The following is a 20,657-nucleotide window of genomic DNA, read 5'->3' on the forward strand; positions in this document are numbered from 1 at the left end:
GGTCTCGATCTCCTGACCTCGTGATCCGCCCGTCTCGGCCTCCCAAAGTGCTGGGATTACAGGCTTGAGCCACCGCGCCCGGCCTACCTCTGGGTTCTCTATTTTGTTCCATTGTTCTTTGTTCCTGTCCCTTCACCAATATGACACAGTCTTACTGTGGCTATATAGTTGACCCTTGAACAATGTGGGAGTTGGAATGTTGACCCCTGCCCCCTGTCAAAAATCAAAGTGCAACTTATGACTTCCCAAAATCATAATTAGTAATAGCCTACTGTTGAGTAGAAGGAAACCTTACAGATAATATAAACAGTCAATTAACTTTGTTTTGTTGTTTCTTCTCTTTTTTTTCTTTTTCTTTTTTTTTTTTTGAGATAGGGTGTTGCTCTGTCATCCAGGCTGGAAGTGCAATGGCATGATCATAGCTCACTGCAGCTTCGACCTCCCAAGCTCAAGCAATTCTCTCACCTCAGCCTCCCAAGCAGTTGGGACGCCAGGTGCACCCTACCACTACCACACCCAGCTGAGTTTTTTATTTTTTGCAGAGACGGGATCTTGCCATGATGCCCAGGCTAGTCTTGAACTCCTGACCTCAAGCAGTCCTTCTGCCTCAGCTGCCTAAAGCAGTGGGATTACAGGTGTGAACCTTCGTGCTCAGCTTATTAACAACACATATTTTGTATGTTATGTGTATTATATACTGGATTCTTATGATAAAGGAAATTAGATAAAAGAAAGTGTTATTTAAAAACTCATCAGGCCGGGCGCGGTGGCTCAAGCCTGTAATCCCAGCACTTTGGGAGGCCGAGACGGGCGGATCATGAGGTCAGGAGATGGAGACCATCCTGGCTAACACGGTGAAACCCTGTCTCTACTAAAAACTACAAAAAAAAAACTAGCCAGGTGAGGTGACGGCGCCTGTAGTCCCAGCTACCCGGGAGGCTGAGGCAGGAGAATGACGTGAACCTGGGAGGCGGAGCTTGCAGTGAGCTGAGATCCGGCCACAGCACTCCAGCCTGGGCGACAGAGCAAGACTCCGTCTCAAAAAAAAAAAAAAAAAACTCATCGGCTGGGCGTGGTAGCTCATGTTTGTAATCCCAGCACTTTGGGAGGCTGAAGTGGGCAGATCATGAGGTCAAGAGATCAAGACCATCCTGGCCAACATGGTGAAACCCCGTCTTTACTGAAAATACAAAAATTAGCTGGGTGTGGTGGCACGCACCTGTAGTCCCAGATACTTGGGAGCCTGAAGTAGGAGAATTGCTTGAACCCGGGAGGCGGAGGTTGCAGTGAGCCAAGATCGCACCACTGCACTCCAGCCTGGGTGACAGAACTAGATTCTGTCTCAAATAAATAAATAAGGAAGAGAAAATATATTTACTATTCATTAAGTGGAAGTGGATCATCATAAAGGTCTTCATCATCATCATCATCATCATCATCATCTTCACATTGAGTAGTCTGGGAGGAGGAAGGACAAGAGTTGGTCTTGCTGTCCCTGGTGGCAGAGGCAGAAGACAATCTGTATACAAATGAACCTGCACTGTTCAAGCCTATGTTGTTCAAGGGTCAACTGTACATTGTCATTTCTGTCTGACTTTTTGCTTTTTCATTTCTCCAAAACTTTTCTATATGGTACCAATTCTTTTTCCACCATTTGTTTTAGTTTCAGTGCTGGTATCATAGAAGAGTCCATGTCATAAAAGAAACCTTGAATAATTGAAACTCTTTTGCCAAGTTGTCTAATGTCAGTTTGTTTTCTGGCACTGCTTCTTGTATATCTTCCTTGTTTTCCAGCACTGGTTTGGGAGCTCTCATCTCTATCAAGTTGTCTTCTGTTAATTCCTCAGGTATAATATCAATTAGCTGTTTAATTTCTCAAAGATCTGTATCTTGAAACTCTTCACCCCTCAACTTTTGGCCATATTCACAATCTCTTTCATGATTGGCTATGTCATAAATCCTGTGAGGTCATGCACAACAGCTGAACAGCTTTCTCCAGTAGGAACTTACTGTTTCAGTCTTGATGGCTTTCACAGCTTTTTCTATAACAATGATGGCATCTTCCATGCTATAATCCTTCCAGACTTTCATGATGTTCTCTGTGCTAGGGCTGTCTTCCATAGCATTGACAATCCTTTCCATAGAGTACTGTGTGTAATGAGCTTCAAAGGTCCTGTGACACCCTGATTTAGAGGCTGAGTTGGAGACATTGTGTTTGGGGGCAGGTAGACCACTTTGATGCCTTCATAGTTGAATTCTTGGGGTTCCATATGGCCAAGGGCATTGTCCAATATCAAAGAACTTTAAAAGACCATCCCTTACTGGCAAGGCACTTCCTGACTTCCGTGACAAAACATCAAAGGAACCAATCCAGAAAAAGTTTTCATTGTCCTTATCTTCTTGTACAACCAAAAGACTGGCAGCTGGTGTCATCCTTTCCTTTAAGGCTCGGGGCTTAGCAGCTTTATAGGTAAGCTCTCGTTCTGTCACCTAGGCTGGCTTCTAACTCCAGGGCTCAAGCAATTCTCCTGTCTTGGACTCCTATCTTGGGATTATAGACATTAGCCACTGACCAGAATTTCATTCCCTTTTTAAATGGACTTTTATTTATTTTATTGTCGTCATTATTTTTTGAGACATGGCCTCACTCTGTCACCTAGGCTGGAATGCAGTGACACGATCATAACTCACTGCAACCTCAAACTCCTGGGCTCAAGTGATCCTCCTGCCTCAGCCTCCCGAGTAGCTAGGACTACGGGCATAGGCCACTATGCCCAACTAATTTTTATTTTTATTTTTGTAAGAGATGAGCTCTATCCTATGTTGCTCAGTCTGGTCTCGAACTGCTAGCCTGAAGTGATTCTCCCTCCTCAGCCTCCCAAAGTTCAACTTTTATTTTTTTAGGGCAGTTTTAGTTTCACAGCAAAATTGAGTGAAAGGTACAGAGATTTTCCTTATATCCCCTATCTCTACATACACACATACAATGGCTAACAATGTTGAACATCTTTTCATGTGCTTATTGGCCATTTGCGCTTTATTCTTCTCATTTGAAATTGTTTTAGCTATTCAGGTTCCTTTGTCTTTCATATAAATTTTAGAATAATATCATCTATAGCTATAAAAGCAATCTTGCCTGTAATTCCAGCACTTTGGGAGGCCAAGGTGGGAGGATCAGTTGAGGCCAAGAATTCAAAATTAGCCTGGGCGACATAGCAAGACTACATGTCTCCAAAATATGTCTCCAAAATAAAAAAATTAGCTGGGCATGGTGGTGCACATCTTGTAGTCCTAGCTACTTGGGAGGCTGAGGTAGGAGGATTGCATGAGCCCAGGAGTTTGAGGTGATAGTGAACTATGATTATGGCACTGCGCTCTAGCCTGGGCAACAGAGCAAGACACACAAGTCCTGTACATTGGTTTGTTAAGATTTACACATAAGTATTTAATTTTTTTAGTGATTGTAAATATAATTTTATTTTAAATTTTGGTTTCCATGTGTTACTTGCTGGTATATGGAAAACACAACTGATTTTTGTGTGTTGATCTTGTGTCTTGTAATTTTGCTGAACTCACTTATTAGTTCTAGGGTTATTTGTTTTTTTGCAGACTGCTTTGGATTTTCTACATAAACCATAATGTCAGGCCGGGCACCGTGGCTCACACTTGTAATCCCAACACTTTGGGAGGCCAAGGCGGGTGGATCGCTCGAGCTCACAAGTTCAAGACCAGCTTGGGCAACATAATGAAATCCCATCTCTACAAAAAATACAAAAATTAGCTGGGTGTGGTGGTGCGCACCTGTAGTCCCAACTACTCAGGAGGCTGAGATGGGAGGATAGTGTGAGCCAAGGAGGTGGAGGTTGTAGTGAACTAAGATTGGACCACTGCACTCTTAACTTGGGTGACAGAGGGAGACGCTGTTTCAAAGAAAAAGGAAAAAGAAAAAATCCCCATGTCATCAGCAAGTAGAGATAGTTTTATTTCTTATTTTCTTATTTGTATTCCTTTTATTTCATTTTGTTGCCTTACTGAGCTTGCTAGAACTTCCAAGAGTGTGTTAAATAGCAGTGGTAAGAGTGGACATTCTTGCCATGTTCAGCATCTTTGGGGCAACCGTTCAGTGTTTTTCTAGAACACTAGAAGTTTTTTGTAGATGTTCTTTATCAAGTTGAGGAAGTTCCCCTCAATTCCTAGTGTTCTGAGAATTTTTATCATGGATGGGTGCTGAATTTTGTCAAGTGTTTTTTTTTTGGTTTTTTTGGTTTTTTTTGCATGGAGAGGGTCGTATCACTTCTTTTTTCTTCTTTTTTCTTGAGTCTATTAATATACTGGATTACATAGATTTATTTTCAAATATTAAATCTGCCTCACCCCAGAATAAAACCCTATTTGGTCATGGTATATAATTATTTTTATATATTGCTAAATTCTGTTTGCTGATATTTTGTTAAGGATTTTTGCATCTATATTCATGAGGGATATTGGTCTGTACTTTTCTTTTTTTATACTGTCTGTCTAGTTTTGGTACTAGGGTAATAGTGCATAAAATGAACTTGGAGTTATCCCTTAATCTTCTATTTTCTGGAAGAGATTGTTTAAAATTGGTATTAATTCTATTTTAAACAAGTGGTAGAATTCTCTAGTGAAACCATCTGAACCTGTAGATGTCTTTTTCAAGCATTTTAAAATTACAGATTTAGTTTTCTTATTAGTTACAAGGCTTTTCAATTATTCCTCCATCTTGGGTAAGTTGTCATTTTCAAGAAATTGTTCCATTTCATCAGTTGTCAAATTTATGTGTAGAGTTGTTCATAGTATTCTCCTGTTATCATTTTTATGATTGCAGTGTCTGTAGTATTATCGACTGTTTCATTCCTATATTCGTGATTTGTCTTTTCTGTCTTTGTCAATTTTATCGATATTTTCAAAGAAGCATCTTTTTGTTTCATTAGTTTACTGTTTTCCTGTTTTTAATTTCATTGATTTCTGCTCCTTTTAATTTCCTTCCTTCTGCTTGCTTTGAGTTTATTCTCTAGTTCCTTGGAGAGGTGGTTTGGATTATTCACTGGAGATTTTTCTAATGTAAGCATTTAGTGTCATAATCTCACCACTGCTTTAGATATATTGTATTTTCATTTTCGTTCATTCAATGTATTTTTAAATTTCCCTTCCTTTTTTAGAGACTTCCTCTTTGACCTATAGACTGTTTCCAAGCATGTTGGACCTTTGATGGATTCATGGGTTTATTTTCCTAATTTACAGATACTGTTTTCTATGTATCAAATATTGCATAATGTACATATCATTGTAAGAGAGGAAAAATTTTTGACATGGTCAGATTCCTGCCCTTGGGGATTTTACTTTGTGTTGTGTGTAGCTTTTAATTCATTCATTTTCACTGATGAATTATGTTCCATCATATGAATATCAGAAATTAGGATTCTCCTCTCAATAGTTATTTAGGTTGGCTTTTGTTTTGTTTAGTTTTCTGCTTTTCTGACTAGTGATGTAAACATTTTATTACATATTTTCTGGAGCATATGCATCTAAGGTATATAGCTAGGAGTTAAATTGCTAGGTCATTGAGTATGTGCGTGTTCAACTTTTCATGATCATGTTAGTATTGGCATTATTTTTCACAGTGAAAATCGTTTAAATTTACGTACATTCTAGCGTGCTTAAGAGCTGTTCTGTCCATCCACATCATCAGCAGCTTTGGGTATAATAATACCTTCTAATTGGACTTCCTAATTGGACTTCTCCTGGATATGAAATTGTATCGCATTGTGATGCTCGTATTTCCCTGATTATTACTGAGACTGATCATCTTTTCCTTTGTTTTGTGCCATTGTGTTTCATTGTCTATGAAATACCTACTTTTAGGTAAGTCTTAAGCTCACTTTTTTTTTTTTTTCAAATTATGATTCGTTGATTTATTGGAGTCCTTTATGTACTCTGGATACTAATTATTTGTTGGTTTTATGTTTGCAAATATCTTTTCTCACTTGTAGCTTGTCTTTTTTTTTTTTTTTTTTTTTTTTTTTTTTTTTTTTTTATGGTAAAAAGCTTTTACCACACAATTGATTTCATAGGCAACCAATTAGCAGATTAATGGATCGTTTAACTTTCTTTACTTAAAACCAATACTCCACTCAAGAAAGATGAACCCAAAATGCATCCTCTTACACTGACCAACTTAATTAAGTACAAATGAAGTCAATGGTGTACCCCATTAAGCATGCTGCGTTGTATGTCAATAAAACAAGCCCTCCCCCACCCCGAGCCCTGGCCCCTGGCAAACATAGATAAATGATTGTGCACTGCGTGATGATACCATTAGGTGAGAACTTTGGTTCATGCAGTCGGCTGCCAGAGAGGTTGCACCCAAAACCCGCAGCCCCGGCACCCAAAGTCAGTCAGCGGTGGTGGCTCATGGTGTCAGCCGTGCTCCTTCCACAACACCAGGTGAATACTGTGGTCAGGCATGCTGGTGGCAAGACCAAACCCGTGTCATTGTGCCCATCCAGTCCATTCAGCCAGGATGCTTCGCCTGCCAGGAAGCTTGAGCCTCTCTTTGACTTCCTGTACTCTGGCAGAGGCCAGCGACAAATCAGGCTCGGTCTGTTCCGCAAGTCCATGATGTACAGGTAGCGGTTGTCAAATAGCAGGGAAAGATATCTCCAAAGCCAAGCAAGGCCAAGTTTGCTATCTCAGGTGTCTTGATGACCCTGAGAATATCATAACTAGCAAAGTCCCACTGGTAGAGACCAAGTGCTGAACTGCAGACAATGTATTTCCCGTCAAAATGCAGTCTTGGCTGCAGGCAGATGCTTCTATCCTCAGAGACAGACAATGTCTTTAAGCACTTGCAGTTGATTTCTCTCCCAATTGGCCAAATCTTAATCTCATATTTGTCTGCACTTAAGAGGATGTAGTCTCCAGGACTGTGCAAGAGAGACTTGACTTTGCACTTCTGCAAAACTACCTTGGTGACCCATTCCGTGTGCCCGGTGAGTGTGTTCAGGCATGTTCCAGCAGATAAAGCCCATACTTTCACAGTGAAGTCTGCAGAGCCGCTCACCAAGATATCCAGTTCATCATTGTAGTCCACGCTAAATACCGCCCCCGTGTGCCCCCGAAAGTGCTGGGTCCTGGCTCCGGACTCCATTCCCAGCAAGCCACAGTGTTGTCAAAGGAGCCTGTCACAAGCTTCTGTTCATCAAACTTCACCGCTGCACAAGTGTGGGTCTGGATGCCATAAACGCACTGCCCTGTGCTCACATCCCACAGCTTTGCAGACAAGTCATCTGACCCTGTACAGAGAAGTCCATCTTTGTAGTAAAGTGCATACACTCTGGCACTGTGTCCAATCAATGATGAGGTCTCAAAGGCTTCATGGTCCTCCAGTTGCTTCATTCTCAAAATAGCCTTCAAATAAACCTTCTTCCAGTGCAAAGCGTCCTGAACAGAATCATCTATCTGCCAGCCCAAATTTTTACATGCAGTCTGCCACACCTCTGTACAGGCACTTATCACCTTATTCCACTGTTTAGAGACGAGGCAGCATGTGAGTAAAGTCTGAGGATCGAGCCATTTTAACAAATAAAAACTGAGCTCCAGGGGAAGGAGTTTGAGGAAGTCCCGCTTGAGGAGAGTCTCTAGGTTATTGGAGAGATGCCTGAGCTGGACTGCCCCACTCAGACTAATCAGGTGATCCAGAGTTTCATTTTTCTGCAAGTCCGTCAGAGAAAGAAATGTAACAGAAATGTTATCAAGCCATGTCTCAAAGTCCTTTCTCTCCATAAGGTTATGGAAAATTTTACCTGTTTTCACGGCATGCCCACAATTATGGCGCAGCACAGCTCTTTGTACTTCATAAACCACCTCATCACACTTCATCTTTCAAACGTTTGGTAGCCCTGGGACATCACTGTTAACTCATTTTGCAACTAAGGAAATGGAGGCAGTAGGAGGCAGTAACTCCGAAACCCTGTTTTCCCATTTCTAAAATCCAGATCCCATCAACCCATTCGTCGCTCCCAGGTCCTTGCTCTCGGAACCGTGTTCCGCGCGGCACTGACCTGAGCGAGCGCCCCGGGGCCGGGACCTCGCGCGGGTTCACAGCTACTAGGCACGCTCGGGCCGCCAGAGCCTCGCAGCGGCCGGGTCCGCTCCGCAGCCATGGCGCCTGGACCTGCGGCCGCCGCTCCCGGTCCACAGCCTCACTGGGGAGCGGCTTCCGGTGCTGCCTCGTCTTTTTTTTTTTTTTGAGATGGAGTCTCGCTCTGTCGCCCAGGCTGGAGTGCAGTGGCAAGATCCTGGCTCACTGCAACCTTAGCCTCCCGGGTTCAAACAATTCTCCTGCTTCAGCCTCCCAAGTAGCTGGGATTACAGGTGCATGCCACCACACCCGGCTAATTTTTTATATTTTTGGTAGAGACGGGATTTCACCATGTTGGCCAAGCTGGTCTTGAACTCCCGACCTCAAGTGATCTGCCTACCTCAGCCTCCCAAAGTGCTGGGATTACAGGCATGAGCCACCACACCTGGCCTGAACAGAAGTTCTTAATCTTACTGTAGTCAAATATTGAAGTCTTCTCTCTTAAGGTTAATGCTTTTTGAATTCTTGTTTAAGAAATCCTAATCTCAAGGTCAAAAAGACCTACTACATTTTTTCCAAAATTTTGAAGTTTTGCCTTTAATGCTTAAGATTTTTTTTCTTCTTTTTTTGTATTTTATAAAAAAAAATAGAGACAAGGTCTTGCCATGTTGCCCAGGCCAATCCCAAACTCCTGGGCTTAGGCAGTCCTCCCACCTCGGCCTCCCAAAGTGTTGGGATTATAGGCGTGAGCCACTGCACCTGGCCATTAAGGCTTTTTTCTATCTGGAATTGACTTTGGAGTGTGATGTGAAGCAGGAATTCAATCTGATTTTTTTCCATGTGGATAACTAGTTGTCCCAACACCATTATTTTATTATTATTATTATTATTTTTTTTTTTTTTTTTTTTTGAGACGGAGTCTCGCTCTGTTGCCCAGGCTGGAGTGCAGTGGCCGGATCTCAGCTCACTGCAAGCTCCGCCTCCCGGGTTTATGCCATTCTCCTGCCTCAGCCTCCCTAGTAGCTGGGACTACAGGCGCCCGCCACCACGCCCGGCTAGTTTTTTGTATTTTTTTAGTAGAGACGGGGTTTCACCGTGTTAGCCAGGATGGTCTCGATCTCCTGACCTCGTGATCCGCCCGTCTCGGCCTCCCAAAGTGCTGGGATTACAGGCTTGGGCCACCGCGCCTGGCCCCCAACACCATTTATTAAGTGGACTCTCTTTTCCATATTATCTGCAATGCCATTTCTATCATTTATCAAGTTTACATATATATGAGATGTATTTCTGACTGCTTATTCTATTCAATTGGTCTGTTTCAGTACCACAATTTCCTAATTTTTATTGCTTTATAATAAGTGTTGACATCTGATAGGGCAGTTCTGCGTACCTTATTCTTTTAATTCTTTTTTAGGGATTAATTCATCCCTACTGCTTCTCCATTTTATAGACTTATTCTTACCCACCAGCTTCATGGCCTTTATGTTTCAAATATGTGCCTCAATAAAAATTATGGATTACTACTAATCATGCGCTTTAAACGTTCTTTGTGACTGCGTTAAAGCTTGGTCTTAACCCCACTGATCCCAAGGGCATTCTGTCCATGCAGGCTGAGCACTTAACTGTTCTTTTTTTTTTTTTTTTGAGACGGAGTCTCGCTCTGTCGCCCAGGCTGGAGTGCAGTGGCCGGATTTCAGCTCACTGCAAGCTCCGCCTCCCGGGTTCACGCCATTCTCCTGCCTCAGCCTCCCGAGTAGCTGGGACTACAGGCGCCGCCACCTCGCCCGGCTAGTTTTTTGTATTTTTAGTAGAGACAGGGTTTCACCGTATTAGCCAGGATGGTCTCGATCTCCTGACCTTGTGATCCGCCCGTCTCGGCCTCCCAAAGTGCTGGGATTACAGGCTTGAGCCACCGCGCCCGGCCCACTTAACTGTTCTTAATGCTTTATTTATATTCATTGTGAGCTCCTGAAGGTAGGAACAATAGTATCAAAATGTTTTCCATCAAAGAGAAATCTTCTCTGGGTATATCTTTTGCTTTCTTTGGAAACATCTGTCTCAGATTACTCCCAACTCAGATTTTGCCGGGCTGCTTTACTGCTTGAATGCTGAGCCCCACCTGCCTGTGGTAGGGAACAGAATTTGTGTGAGCAGCCCTGTCTGAGGTAGCAGAGCTGGTGAGGACCTTCTGATTCCATCTAGTCTCTATGCCACATTGCCTGTCTGTTGGACCTACACTCTCTTCTACCTCCAGACCTCTCCCTTCTTCTCTTCTCATTTCCTTTCTGTAGCTCCCTTCTGTGTCTTTGCTGATACATCCTCTACTAGGTGATCTTTAGATATTGAAGTTCTTCAAGGCTGTCTTATAGCCTCTTCTCTTCACACTTCAAGTTCTCTCCCTAAGTGATCTTTTTTTTCTGTCTTCACTGGTTATTTCCAAAAGTGTTATTTGAGCCCAGACTTATCTTTGTATTCCAGACTCGGCCATCCACTTTCTACATAGTCTCTGTTTAGATGCCTCCCAGGCACTCGGTGTCAGCTTGTCCAAAACTTTATTTGGTCATTACTCCTGACTTTGTCCTTCTCTGTTGTTCCTGATCTAAGTATATGGCACCTGCACATGCCAGATCACACCAGTAACCTGGAAGTCATCTTGACACCTCTTTTCCCTCACTCCCACATCTAGTCAGTCACCAGATCACAGCAGTTCTAACGTTCTCATCTTTCCTGAGTCTGACTTCTTTTCTCCTTTCCCACTGCCACCATCCAGGCCAAGCTCTGCTCTTCTCTCTCTGGACCAGGCAGTGGTCTCCTGGCTGTGCTCCTAGCTGCCACTCCTGTCCCTCCAGTTCATACTCTGTCTCCACAGAGTGACCTGGTCAGCTTGGAATTTCTTCCTTAGGCCTGTTCCCTGGTTTCCTGATACTTTTATTTTATTTTATTTATTTTATTTTTTGAGCTGGAGTCTCACTCTGTCGTCCAGGCTGGAGTGCAATGGTGCGATCTTGGCTCACTGCAAGCTCCGCCTCCCAGGTTCACACCATTCTCCTGCCTCAGCCTCCTGAATAGCTGGGACTACAGGCACCCGCCACTTCACCCGGCTAATTTTTTGTATTTTTAGTAGAGACGGGGTTTCACCGTGTTAGCCAGGATGGTCTCGATCTTCCGACCTCGTGATCCGCCCGCCTCGTACTCCCAAAGTGCTGGGATTACAGGTGTGAGCCACCGTGCCCGGCCTAATTTTTTCTTTTTTAAGTAGAGATAGGGTCTCACTTTGCTGCCCAGGCTGGAGTGCAGTGGTGTGATCATAACTTCCTTGAACTCCCAGGCTCAAGCAATCCTCCTGTGTCAGCTGCCTGAGTAGCTGGGACTACAGGTGCACACCACTACACCCAGCTAATTTATCTTATTTTATTTTTTGTAAAAACGTGGTCTTGCCATATTGCCCAGACTGGTCTGAAACTTCTGGACCCAGGCAGTCCTCCCACCTCAGCCTCCCAAAGTGCTGGGATTACAGGCGTGAACTACCATGCCCACAACTTGTTCCTTTTGTCCAGTTTCTCCTGTGGTAATATCTTGCAAAACTATTAAGCCAGAGGAACTGGAAGTACAATATTGCAACTAGAATATTAACATTGGTATAATTATAATTCATTAATCTTATTCAGATTTCTTCAGTTTTACTTTTATTCATTCTGTATATATGTATATTTAATTCTATGTAGTTTTATCATATGTGTAGGTTTTTTAGTTTTAATTTTTTTATCAATTGACTGAGAACTCAAGCTGAGAGAAGGTATGCTATGTATTAGGTCCCTCTCCAATTCCACCAGTAACAACCTAAGCATAATTCCTTGTCTTCACGTAATAGCTACTTGACTTTGGGTGAGCTGCTTAACTTCCAAATCTTGGTTTTCTCATCTATAGAACATGATTCACAGTACTGGCCTGCTGCAGAGGGTTGCTATGAGGACTGAAATGAGAAAATGTGCAGAATGGGTACTTGGCATAGTCCATGGCATACAAAAGGAGCTCAATAAATGATCCTCTCATTTTTTTTTAAAGTGACATTTTATTTTATTTTTTATTTTTTGATACATTCTCTTGCTCTGTTGCCCAGGCTGGAGTGCAGTGATAATTATAGTTCACTGCAACCTTGAACTCCTGGACTCAAACCATCTTCCCAAGCATGCACCACCATGCCTGGCTAGTTTTTTGTAGAGATGGGGTCTTGCTGTGTTGCCCAGGCTTGTCTTGAAAACTCCCTGCCTCAGGAAACCTTCCCACCTTAGCATCCCAAAGAGCTGGAATTACAGGCATAAGCCACTGTGCCCAGCAAAAAAACAAGACATGTAAAAACTGAGATTACAAATAGAGTGTTTGGGTTTTTAAAAGCTTTTCACAAAAGTGTAGTACCACAGGATTGTAGAATTGGAAGGTCTCTAAGTAGTCACTTAATAGTTTTAAAACCAGTCCAGGACCCTCCTAAGTATTCTAAGCTCTTATTCTTTATGATAAACGAAAATCTGCCTTTCTGTAATTTTCTAGATCTGTCCTAATCCATGTGATAGCCCTTCTAGGATTTGACGACAACCATCATGTTCCTCCTAAATTATCTTTACTGGACTATCCTTTAGCTATTCCTTATAAGATATAGCTTTCATACTCTTGCCCATCTTGGTCTTCCTCATCTAGACAAGGTCCAATTTGTTGTTCACCTTAGCTAAATACAGAACTCAAATGTAATCAGGCTAACATATCCCAAGATAGGCCTATCTTCTCTGTAGCTGTTTTTTTTTTTTCTTTTTTTTTTGAAACCAGGTCACGCTCTTGGTGCACATACAGCTTGTTCTTTTGTCTTCTGTTTATTTTCTAGATGAAAAATAAATGCACAGCAGTTAAACACAGCCAATTGAATACACACTTAACTTTCATTCCCCTCCATAACCCCATTAAAATAGTAGTAAGAGGGGAAAGACATATCAGCAAATGAGAAATCAATGGAATATTAAAGCCAGAGAGCATGTGTGGAAGACTTAGTGGGCCAGAGGAACTGAAAGTGCCTCCCAGGGGGACAAACTGAGAAGGAAGAGGATTTCTAATGTAGAACCCTGGAATAGTTCCAGAATTGGAGATACCAAATACTGAAAACAGGAAGATTACTTGGAAGTCTATATGAAAGGCAATTAGATGCCTGCACCCCCTCCCCCACTCTCTCAGGAGGTAGGAAATGTAGTCTTAGATACTGAACCAGAGGCTCCGCATCAGGCACACCAAGCATAGGAGAGGGGTGCAATATGGAGCAAAACTGAAAATAAGGGCTTTAAGATACGAGTTATTAGTAGTGTATGGTAGAACCATCCCCCTCTTACACCCAGTTTCCAGAATATCTGTAGGCTGACAGATATTTCCCTGCAAGAGATTGGAAGATCCTGCTCTGATAAAATTAACTCCAGAGAAAAAGTCCTAAAGATACTGACTACTTCCAGGGGTCTTCCATCAAATGGCTGATTCTTGCCTGATCACCCTAATATGAAGCCCACAAATCGACAATCCTATCCCCTAGCCAAGTGTCACCAGACATTTAAAGAAAACCTCTAACATAGAAGACAGAGATCAAAACAATTGGGAGAGAAAATATCTCAGGAAACAGTAAAAGCAGAGATAAAGAAGAAAAAAAAAGTTGTAACTGTATAATATCTCAGGAGAGATTTGAGAAAATATTGCATTCATGAAAGATGAACAAGATTCTTTTAAAAAGGAAGCTTTTGAAAACAAGACCTCTAGAAAATTAAAAATACGATAGCCAATATAAAAACCTACAACACAGAAAGATTGTAAGATAGGGTTGAAGAAGTTTCCTCACTGATAGACCAAATGAAAGAGATGGAAAGTAGGGAAGAACAATAAGAAAATTAGAGGATTATTCCAAGAAATCTAACACATAACTAATAGAAATTTATGAGGAGAAAAAATTACAATAGAAGGGAGGAAATTATCAAAGAAATAATGTGAAGAGATTTTTCCAGAACTGAAATAATGTCTGTAGATTGATACAGCACAATAAAAGAAAACCAATACCAAGATACAACACTGTGAAATTTTAGAACTATAAGAATAAAGAGGGGCCGGGCGCTGTGGCTCAAGCCTGTAATCCCAGCACTTTGGGAGGCCGAGACGGGCGGATCACAAAGTCAGGAGATCGAGACCATCCTGGCTAATACGGTGAAACTCTGCCTCTACTTAAAAAAATACAAAAAACTAGCCGGGCGACGAGGCGGGTGCCTGTAGTCCCAGCTACTCGGGAGGCTGAGGCAGGAGAACGGCGTAAACCCGGGAGGCGGAGCTTGCAGTGAGCTGAGATCCGGCCACTGCACTCTAGCCTGGGTGGCAGAGCAAGACTCCGTCTCAAAAAAAAAAAAAAAAACAGAAAAGAATAAAGAGAAAATCCTAAAGGCTTCTAGAGAGCGCAGTTACATGCTTAGAGTTAGGATTCAAAATAGCATTCGATTTCTCAATAACAACAAAGTAGGCCAGGTATGGTGACTCACACCTGTAATCCTAGCACTTTGAGAGGCTGAGATGGGAGGATCGCTTGAAGCCAGTTCAAGAACAGCCTGAGCAACAAAGCAGGACCTGTCTCTACAAATACACACACACACACACACACACACATATGTACTTTAAAAAAAAAAAACATAGCCAGGTGCACACTAACATGCCTGTAGTCTCAACTATTCAGGAGACTGAGGCAGGAGGATTGCTTGAGCTCAGGAATTCAAGTCCAGCCTGGGAGACAGAGTAAGACCCCATCTCTAAAAACAAAGAACTAGAAGACAGTGGAGCAATACTTTCAAAATTTTGACAGGAAAAAAGTCTAAACTTTGAATTTTTTAACCAACTAAATTATTATCTAAGCTTGAGGGTAGTAAAGATATTTTCAGACATTGTACATAGACCCCTTCTTATGAAGCTCTGCTAGAAGACACATTTTTATTTGTTTGAGGTGGAGTCTTATTCTTCTTGCCCAGGCTGGAGTGCAATGGTGTGATCTCAGCTCACTGCAACCTCCGCCTCCCAGGTTCAAGCAATTCTCCTGCCTCAGCACCTCGAGTACCTGGTACTACAGGCACCCGCCACCACGCCGGGCTAATTTTTTGCATTTTTAGTAGAGATGGGGTTTCACCATGTTGGCCAGGCTGGTCTTGAACTCCTGACCTCAGGTGATCCACCTGCCTTGAGCTCACAAAGTGCTGAGATTACAGGTGTGAGCCACCACGCCCAGCCTAGAAGATGCTTTCTACCTGAACAAGTGAATAAATAAGAAAGAGGACTAAGTGGGGTTCAGGAAACGGGGATGTCAATATAGGTGAGGGAAACAGAATTCCCAGGAAGAGTTCCAGTAGATAATGTCTCAAGAAACAGACAACTTAAACAACTCATAGAGTACTTGACTGAATATATTAACCAGAGTGTTATGCTCCAGGGAAAAGAAAAATTATACAAAAAGGAAGTATACTCACAGTGTGCAGCATGGCTTGGCTACAAATAACATTTGCATAGACTTAATGCAACTCTTCATATTAATTTAACCAAAATTTGACCTAATTATATTGGAAAGATAAGGAGAGTGTATGGGGTAGTACATGAAGAAAGGTATCAGGACAAATTCTTAATCTTCCATAATAGGAATTAGATTAGTAATATAATAGTTATCTTTTGCCACGTAACAAACTACCCCAAAATTTGTGACTTTTTTGTTTTTGAGACTCCAGCCCAGGCAGGAGTGCAGTGGCTTGATCTTGGCTCACTGCAGCTTCTGCCTCCCAGGTTCAAGCGACTCTCCTGTGTCAGTGACCCAAGTAACTGGGATTACAGGCATGCACCACCATGCCCAGCTAATTTTTGTATTTATTGTAGAGACAGGGTTTCACCATGTTGCCCAAGCTGCTCTCAAACTCCTGATCCAACCTCAAGTGATCCACCTTCCTTGGCCTCCCAAAGTGCTGGGGTTACAGGCATGACCATCCTGCGCCTGGCCCAAAATTTAGTGACTTAAAACAAGTATTTATTATCTCACAGTTTCTGCAGGCCACGTGTTCAGAAGCAGCTTAGACATTTCTCACAAAGTTGCTGTCATCTGAAGGCTTGACTGGAGCTGGAGGATGTTCTTCCAAGCTCACTCAGGTAGCCGTAGAAGGCTTTAATCCTCTTCATATGGGCCTCTCTTAAGGATATGTTATTTAGCTTCTCTTAGAGCAAGTGATCCAGAAGAACAGGGTAAGAAGTAGTTCAGTGCCTTTTATGACCTAGCTTTGAATGTGACATACCATCATCACTTCTGCTATATTCTGTTGGTCACATAGACCAACCCTGACATGTTGTGGGAGGGGACCACGCAAGGGTGTGAATACCAAGAGTCAGCATTTACTGGGAGCTGTTTAGAGGTTGGGTACCACAGGGAATAACTCAAAGTGAAAAGTCAACAAGTAATATGTAAGCATATTATTTAGAAAGATGGAGAAAAGTCCTAGAAGCAAGAGGTTGCCCCTGGGAGTAGGAATCAGGGGCAAGGAATCAAGAAAACAGAGACTGCCAGTTGTTGTTTTTTTCTTTTGTAATAAACCTCATAGAATAACTTTAAGAAATTTGAGTAGAGGCTGGTGCAATGGCTCACGCCTCTTTATCCAAGGATTCCATCTTCCAACCTCAAATCCTTGGATAAACATGACACAAAGAGATGAGCATCAGATAGTGAGATTCTCTGGCATTTCACTGATGTGGAACCTGATGAAAAGGAAAAAAGGACTGTTTTGTTCTTCCTGGAGAATAGAAAGTTCTTAAGTGAAAATGTTTATATAGCTTGGAGCTATAAATGGCTTATTGAAGGGAAGAGCCTTTTGACAGATAGTTGGAAAACACTTTATAAAATTCCTTAGGCTAAGAGTGCGTCAGTGAGGATTTGACACTTATTGGAGGAAGAGTTGGCCTCTGTCCCTGCTAACCACACAGAGCAGCAGCCAGTCCACAACACCAGTGTATCTTCTCATGCCCCCACCGCCCCCCGGCCCCATCACTACATATTTACTCTTCTTGAGGAGCATACTTTTAGGAGCACCAGCATTCTTGGACTGTTTGTCTAGTCCATCTGCCTGAGGTTGGGATAAAGTGTTACAGGAATCAGGTATTTGAGTTGGTGGAGTAGCTGAAAGGGGTGCATTGGAGACTACCATATAAATAAAAATGATTACATGAAACATTCAGGCATAAATTTTTTAGCTGTTTTAACACTTCATTAAAATGTGTTGTTTACATTCTTCTACTGTAACTGAGTATATTGCATTTAAAATACTTCAGGGTCATCATGCTAAGCCTTGGCCTCCATGCCCTGGGATGCCTTCAACACCGTTGCAATGGGCAGTGGGGTATGCTGCGGAGGGAGGTGGGTTTGTTTTTTTTTGTTTTGTTTTGTTTTTTTTCGTTCCTCAATATCTGTCTTTGTATTTTACTTTGCCCACAGATTGGGGACCACAAATTCAGTGCTCACCGGATCGTCTTAGCAGCCTCGATCCCATATTTCCATGCTATGTTTACAAATGACATGATGGAGTGCAAGCAGGATGAGATTGTAATGCAAGGAATGGACCCAAGGTACTGAATCCCACCATTAGGTTTCGCAGGCTGCTTTCCAGGTGCAATTTCAGCATGTGCACGGTTCCGTTGAGGACCTGCAGCAGGACACAGTGTCTAGTAGCCTAGCTCCAGACAAATAGTAAGTGATTAATAAGCAGATTAGAACCTCAGCCAGTGGTCTGAGATAGGGTTAAAATGATGGGAGTTTTGATGCTGTTTTTACCCTACTATAAGAGAAATACATTTAATGGGGCTGGGTTTAAAAGTGGTAGTATGTTATTCTCTGCACTTTTCTGGGCTAGTCATTTTAGCTGACAAAGTAGTTCTTTAAATAAGTGTCTTCATTCACATCCCTTCTTATCAGTCTAGAACAGTATTGTCCACTGGAGGTTTCTGCAGTGATGCGAATATTCTTTTTATTTGTACTGCCCAAAATGGTAGCCACACTTGAAATATGACTAGTGGGACTGAAGAATTGAATTTTAAATTTTGCTTAATTTTAATCAATTTAATTTTAAAGTTAAATAGTCACATGTGGCTGATGGCTACTATATTGGACAACACAGATCTAGAAGGTGGCAGATTTTATGGTTATTTCATGGTTCAGAAAATTGAAGCTCAAGGAGATCAAGCCCAAGGTTATCCCCTTAGCTGGAAGTCAGTTATTGCCCAACCTCTTAATCTGACAGTGGTGACAACTAGGGAGAAAAGAGCTAGGAGACTGTGTGTTACCCTCTGGATGATCGAAGGTGATCTGCCCCGATACCGGAAGAGGATTTATATACCTATGGCAAAGTAGAAATCTCAGGTCAGGCCAGGCAAGGTGACTCATGCCTGAAATCCCAACAAATTGGGAGGTCAAGGCGGGAGGATTACTTGAGGCCAGGAGTTCAAGACCGGCTTAGACAACATCTGTATAAAAAAAATTTTTTTTTAATTGGCCGGACGCGGTGGTGCACACCTGTAGTCTCAGCTACTTAGAAAGCTGAGGTGGGCCGGGCACGGTGCCTCAAGCCTGTAATCCCAGCACTTTGGGAGGCCAAGGCGGGCGGATCACGAGGTCAGGAGATCGAGACCATCCTGGCTAACACGGTGAAACCCCGTCTCTACTAAAAAAATACAAAAAACTAGCTGGGCGAGGTGGTGGGCGCCTGTAGTCCCAGCTAGTCAGGAGGCTGAGGCAGGAGAATGGCGTGAACCCGGGAGGCGGAGCTTGCAGTGAGCTGAGATCCGGCCACTGCACTCTAGCCTGGGCGACAGAGCCAGACACCGTCTCAAAAAAAAAAAAAAAAGAAAGCTGAGGTGGGAGGTGAGCCAAGGAGGTCAAGGCTGCAGTGAGCTGTGATTATACCACTACAGTCCAGCCTGGTCAACAGAGTAAGACCTTGACTCTTAAAAAAGAAAGAAAGAAATCTTAGGCCAGTTACTTATGAGGAAAGACATAGAAGTAAGGTGTCCAAGGGCAGTTGTGCCCTCCTCTTCTCTGAAGTGTGTGTCTGAAGGAGGCATGCTCGTCCCATGAATAGTCCAGGGGCTTCATTTAATAGAGATTGCCTGAACATCCATAATGAGCATAGCCCTATCATATATCTGGGGTATAACAGTGAGAAAACAGCACCTCTTCTCATTCTGCCAACTTTCATTTTTTTATTTTTATTTTTTGCAGTGGGGGATGGAGTCTCACTCTTGGCACCCAGGCTGAAGTGCAGTGGTGCAGTCTGGGCTCACTGCAATCTCCATCTCCCAGGTTCAAGCGATTCTACTGCCTCAGCCTCCCATGAGTAGCTGGGATTACAGGCACCTGCTTTTTTTTTTTTTTTGAGATGGAGTCTCTGTCGCCCAGGCTAGAATGCAATGACATGATCTCCGTTCACTGCAACAACCTCCACCTCCTGGGTTTAAGCAATTCTCCTCCCTCAGTCTCTCAAGTAGCTAGGACTATAGGTGCATGCCACCTCGCCCGGCTAATTTTTGTATTTTTAGTAGACACAGGGTTTTGCCATATTGGCTAGACTGGTCTCGAACTCCTGACCTCAGGTGATCCACCCACCTCGGCCTCCCAAAGTGCTGGAATTACAGACGTGAGCCACCGTGCCCTGCCCCTACCAGCTTTCTAGTAGTGCTTTGGCAGTCACCAAATACATGCATGGTATGGCTAAGAGTGAAAGTGATATGAGGAAAGTAAAGCAGAGTAAAGGCTAGTGAAGGATGGTGGAGGCTGTGCTATTTTGGAGTGATCAGGGAAGGCCCCTGTCATGAGGTGGCATTTGAGCTGAGACATCTTAACTGAAGTGAGGGAGTGAGCCATCTGGGGGAAGAGTCCTCCAAACAGGGAGGAGTCATTGCAAAGGCCCTGAGGTAAGAATATGTTCAGAATGTTGGAATCAAGTGAGAAAGGGAGAAAGTGGAGGTGAGGAGGACAGACAGATGGAGAGGGACCAGAGCACCTACAGCCCTGTAGATGGAATTTGGATTTCGTTTTCAGTGTGAGTTGAAAGCAGAAAAAATGTTAGAAATCTCATTCTAGAAATTTACCCCAAAGAAATAATTCAAAAACGTTCTAACAGCAATAAGATGGTAATAGCTATTATGCTTACCAATAAAGGAAATAAATGATAGCATATTTGCATGTTGAAATATTATATAGCAGCCACTAAAAACAATAAACATGAAGGTAGTGTAGCAACATGGGAAAGGGCTTGATAAGTATTTTTGATTATATCCATATAATTCTTGCATGTAGGCAATAAGGGACTAAAAATGAATGTAGAAAAATAACCAGTGTTGACTTTTTCAGTAGTGAAATTGTAGGTGATTGTGTTCTCTTTTTCAGAATTTTCTGTAGGGCAATGAAGACAACTTGGTAGAATGAGTTTTAGGCTACGGTGAAGTAGTTACTCCATTAGATTCTCGAAGGGCC

The 20,657-nt window shown here is 42.6% G+C and overlaps 2 protein-coding genes across 3 annotated transcripts in view; one reads left to right on the forward strand and one right to left on the reverse strand.

Moving 5' to 3' along the window:
* The window catches only part of KLHL18 (kelch like family member 18), a 66,030-nt gene that overhangs the window by 19,713 nt on the left and 25,660 nt on the right, over positions 1-20,657 (forward strand). For both annotated transcript variants that reach the window (XM_033205495.1, XM_033205504.1), the window contains exon 2: positions 17,625-17,755. In XM_033205495.1, the coding sequence (XP_033061386.1) occupies positions 17,625-17,755 (131 nt within the window). The remainder of the gene's footprint in view (positions 1-17,624; positions 17,756-20,657) is intronic.
* LOC117080440 (F-box/WD repeat-containing protein 2-like) lies at positions 6,112-8,034 on the reverse strand. Its single transcript, XM_033205517.1, is given in 4 exon segments — positions 6,112-6,500; positions 6,503-6,673; positions 6,676-7,167; positions 7,170-8,034. Coding segments are annotated over 4 exon segments (1,455 nt in total). The 5' UTR covers positions 7,903-8,034; the 3' UTR covers positions 6,112-6,441.

The sequence above is a fragment of the Trachypithecus francoisi genome, unplaced genomic scaffold (genome assembly GCF_009764315.1).
Source record: "Trachypithecus francoisi isolate TF-2019V2 unplaced genomic scaffold, Tfra_2.0 Lachesis_group0, whole genome shotgun sequence".
Taxonomy (NCBI): Eukaryota; Metazoa; Chordata; class Mammalia; order Primates; family Cercopithecidae; genus Trachypithecus; species Trachypithecus francoisi.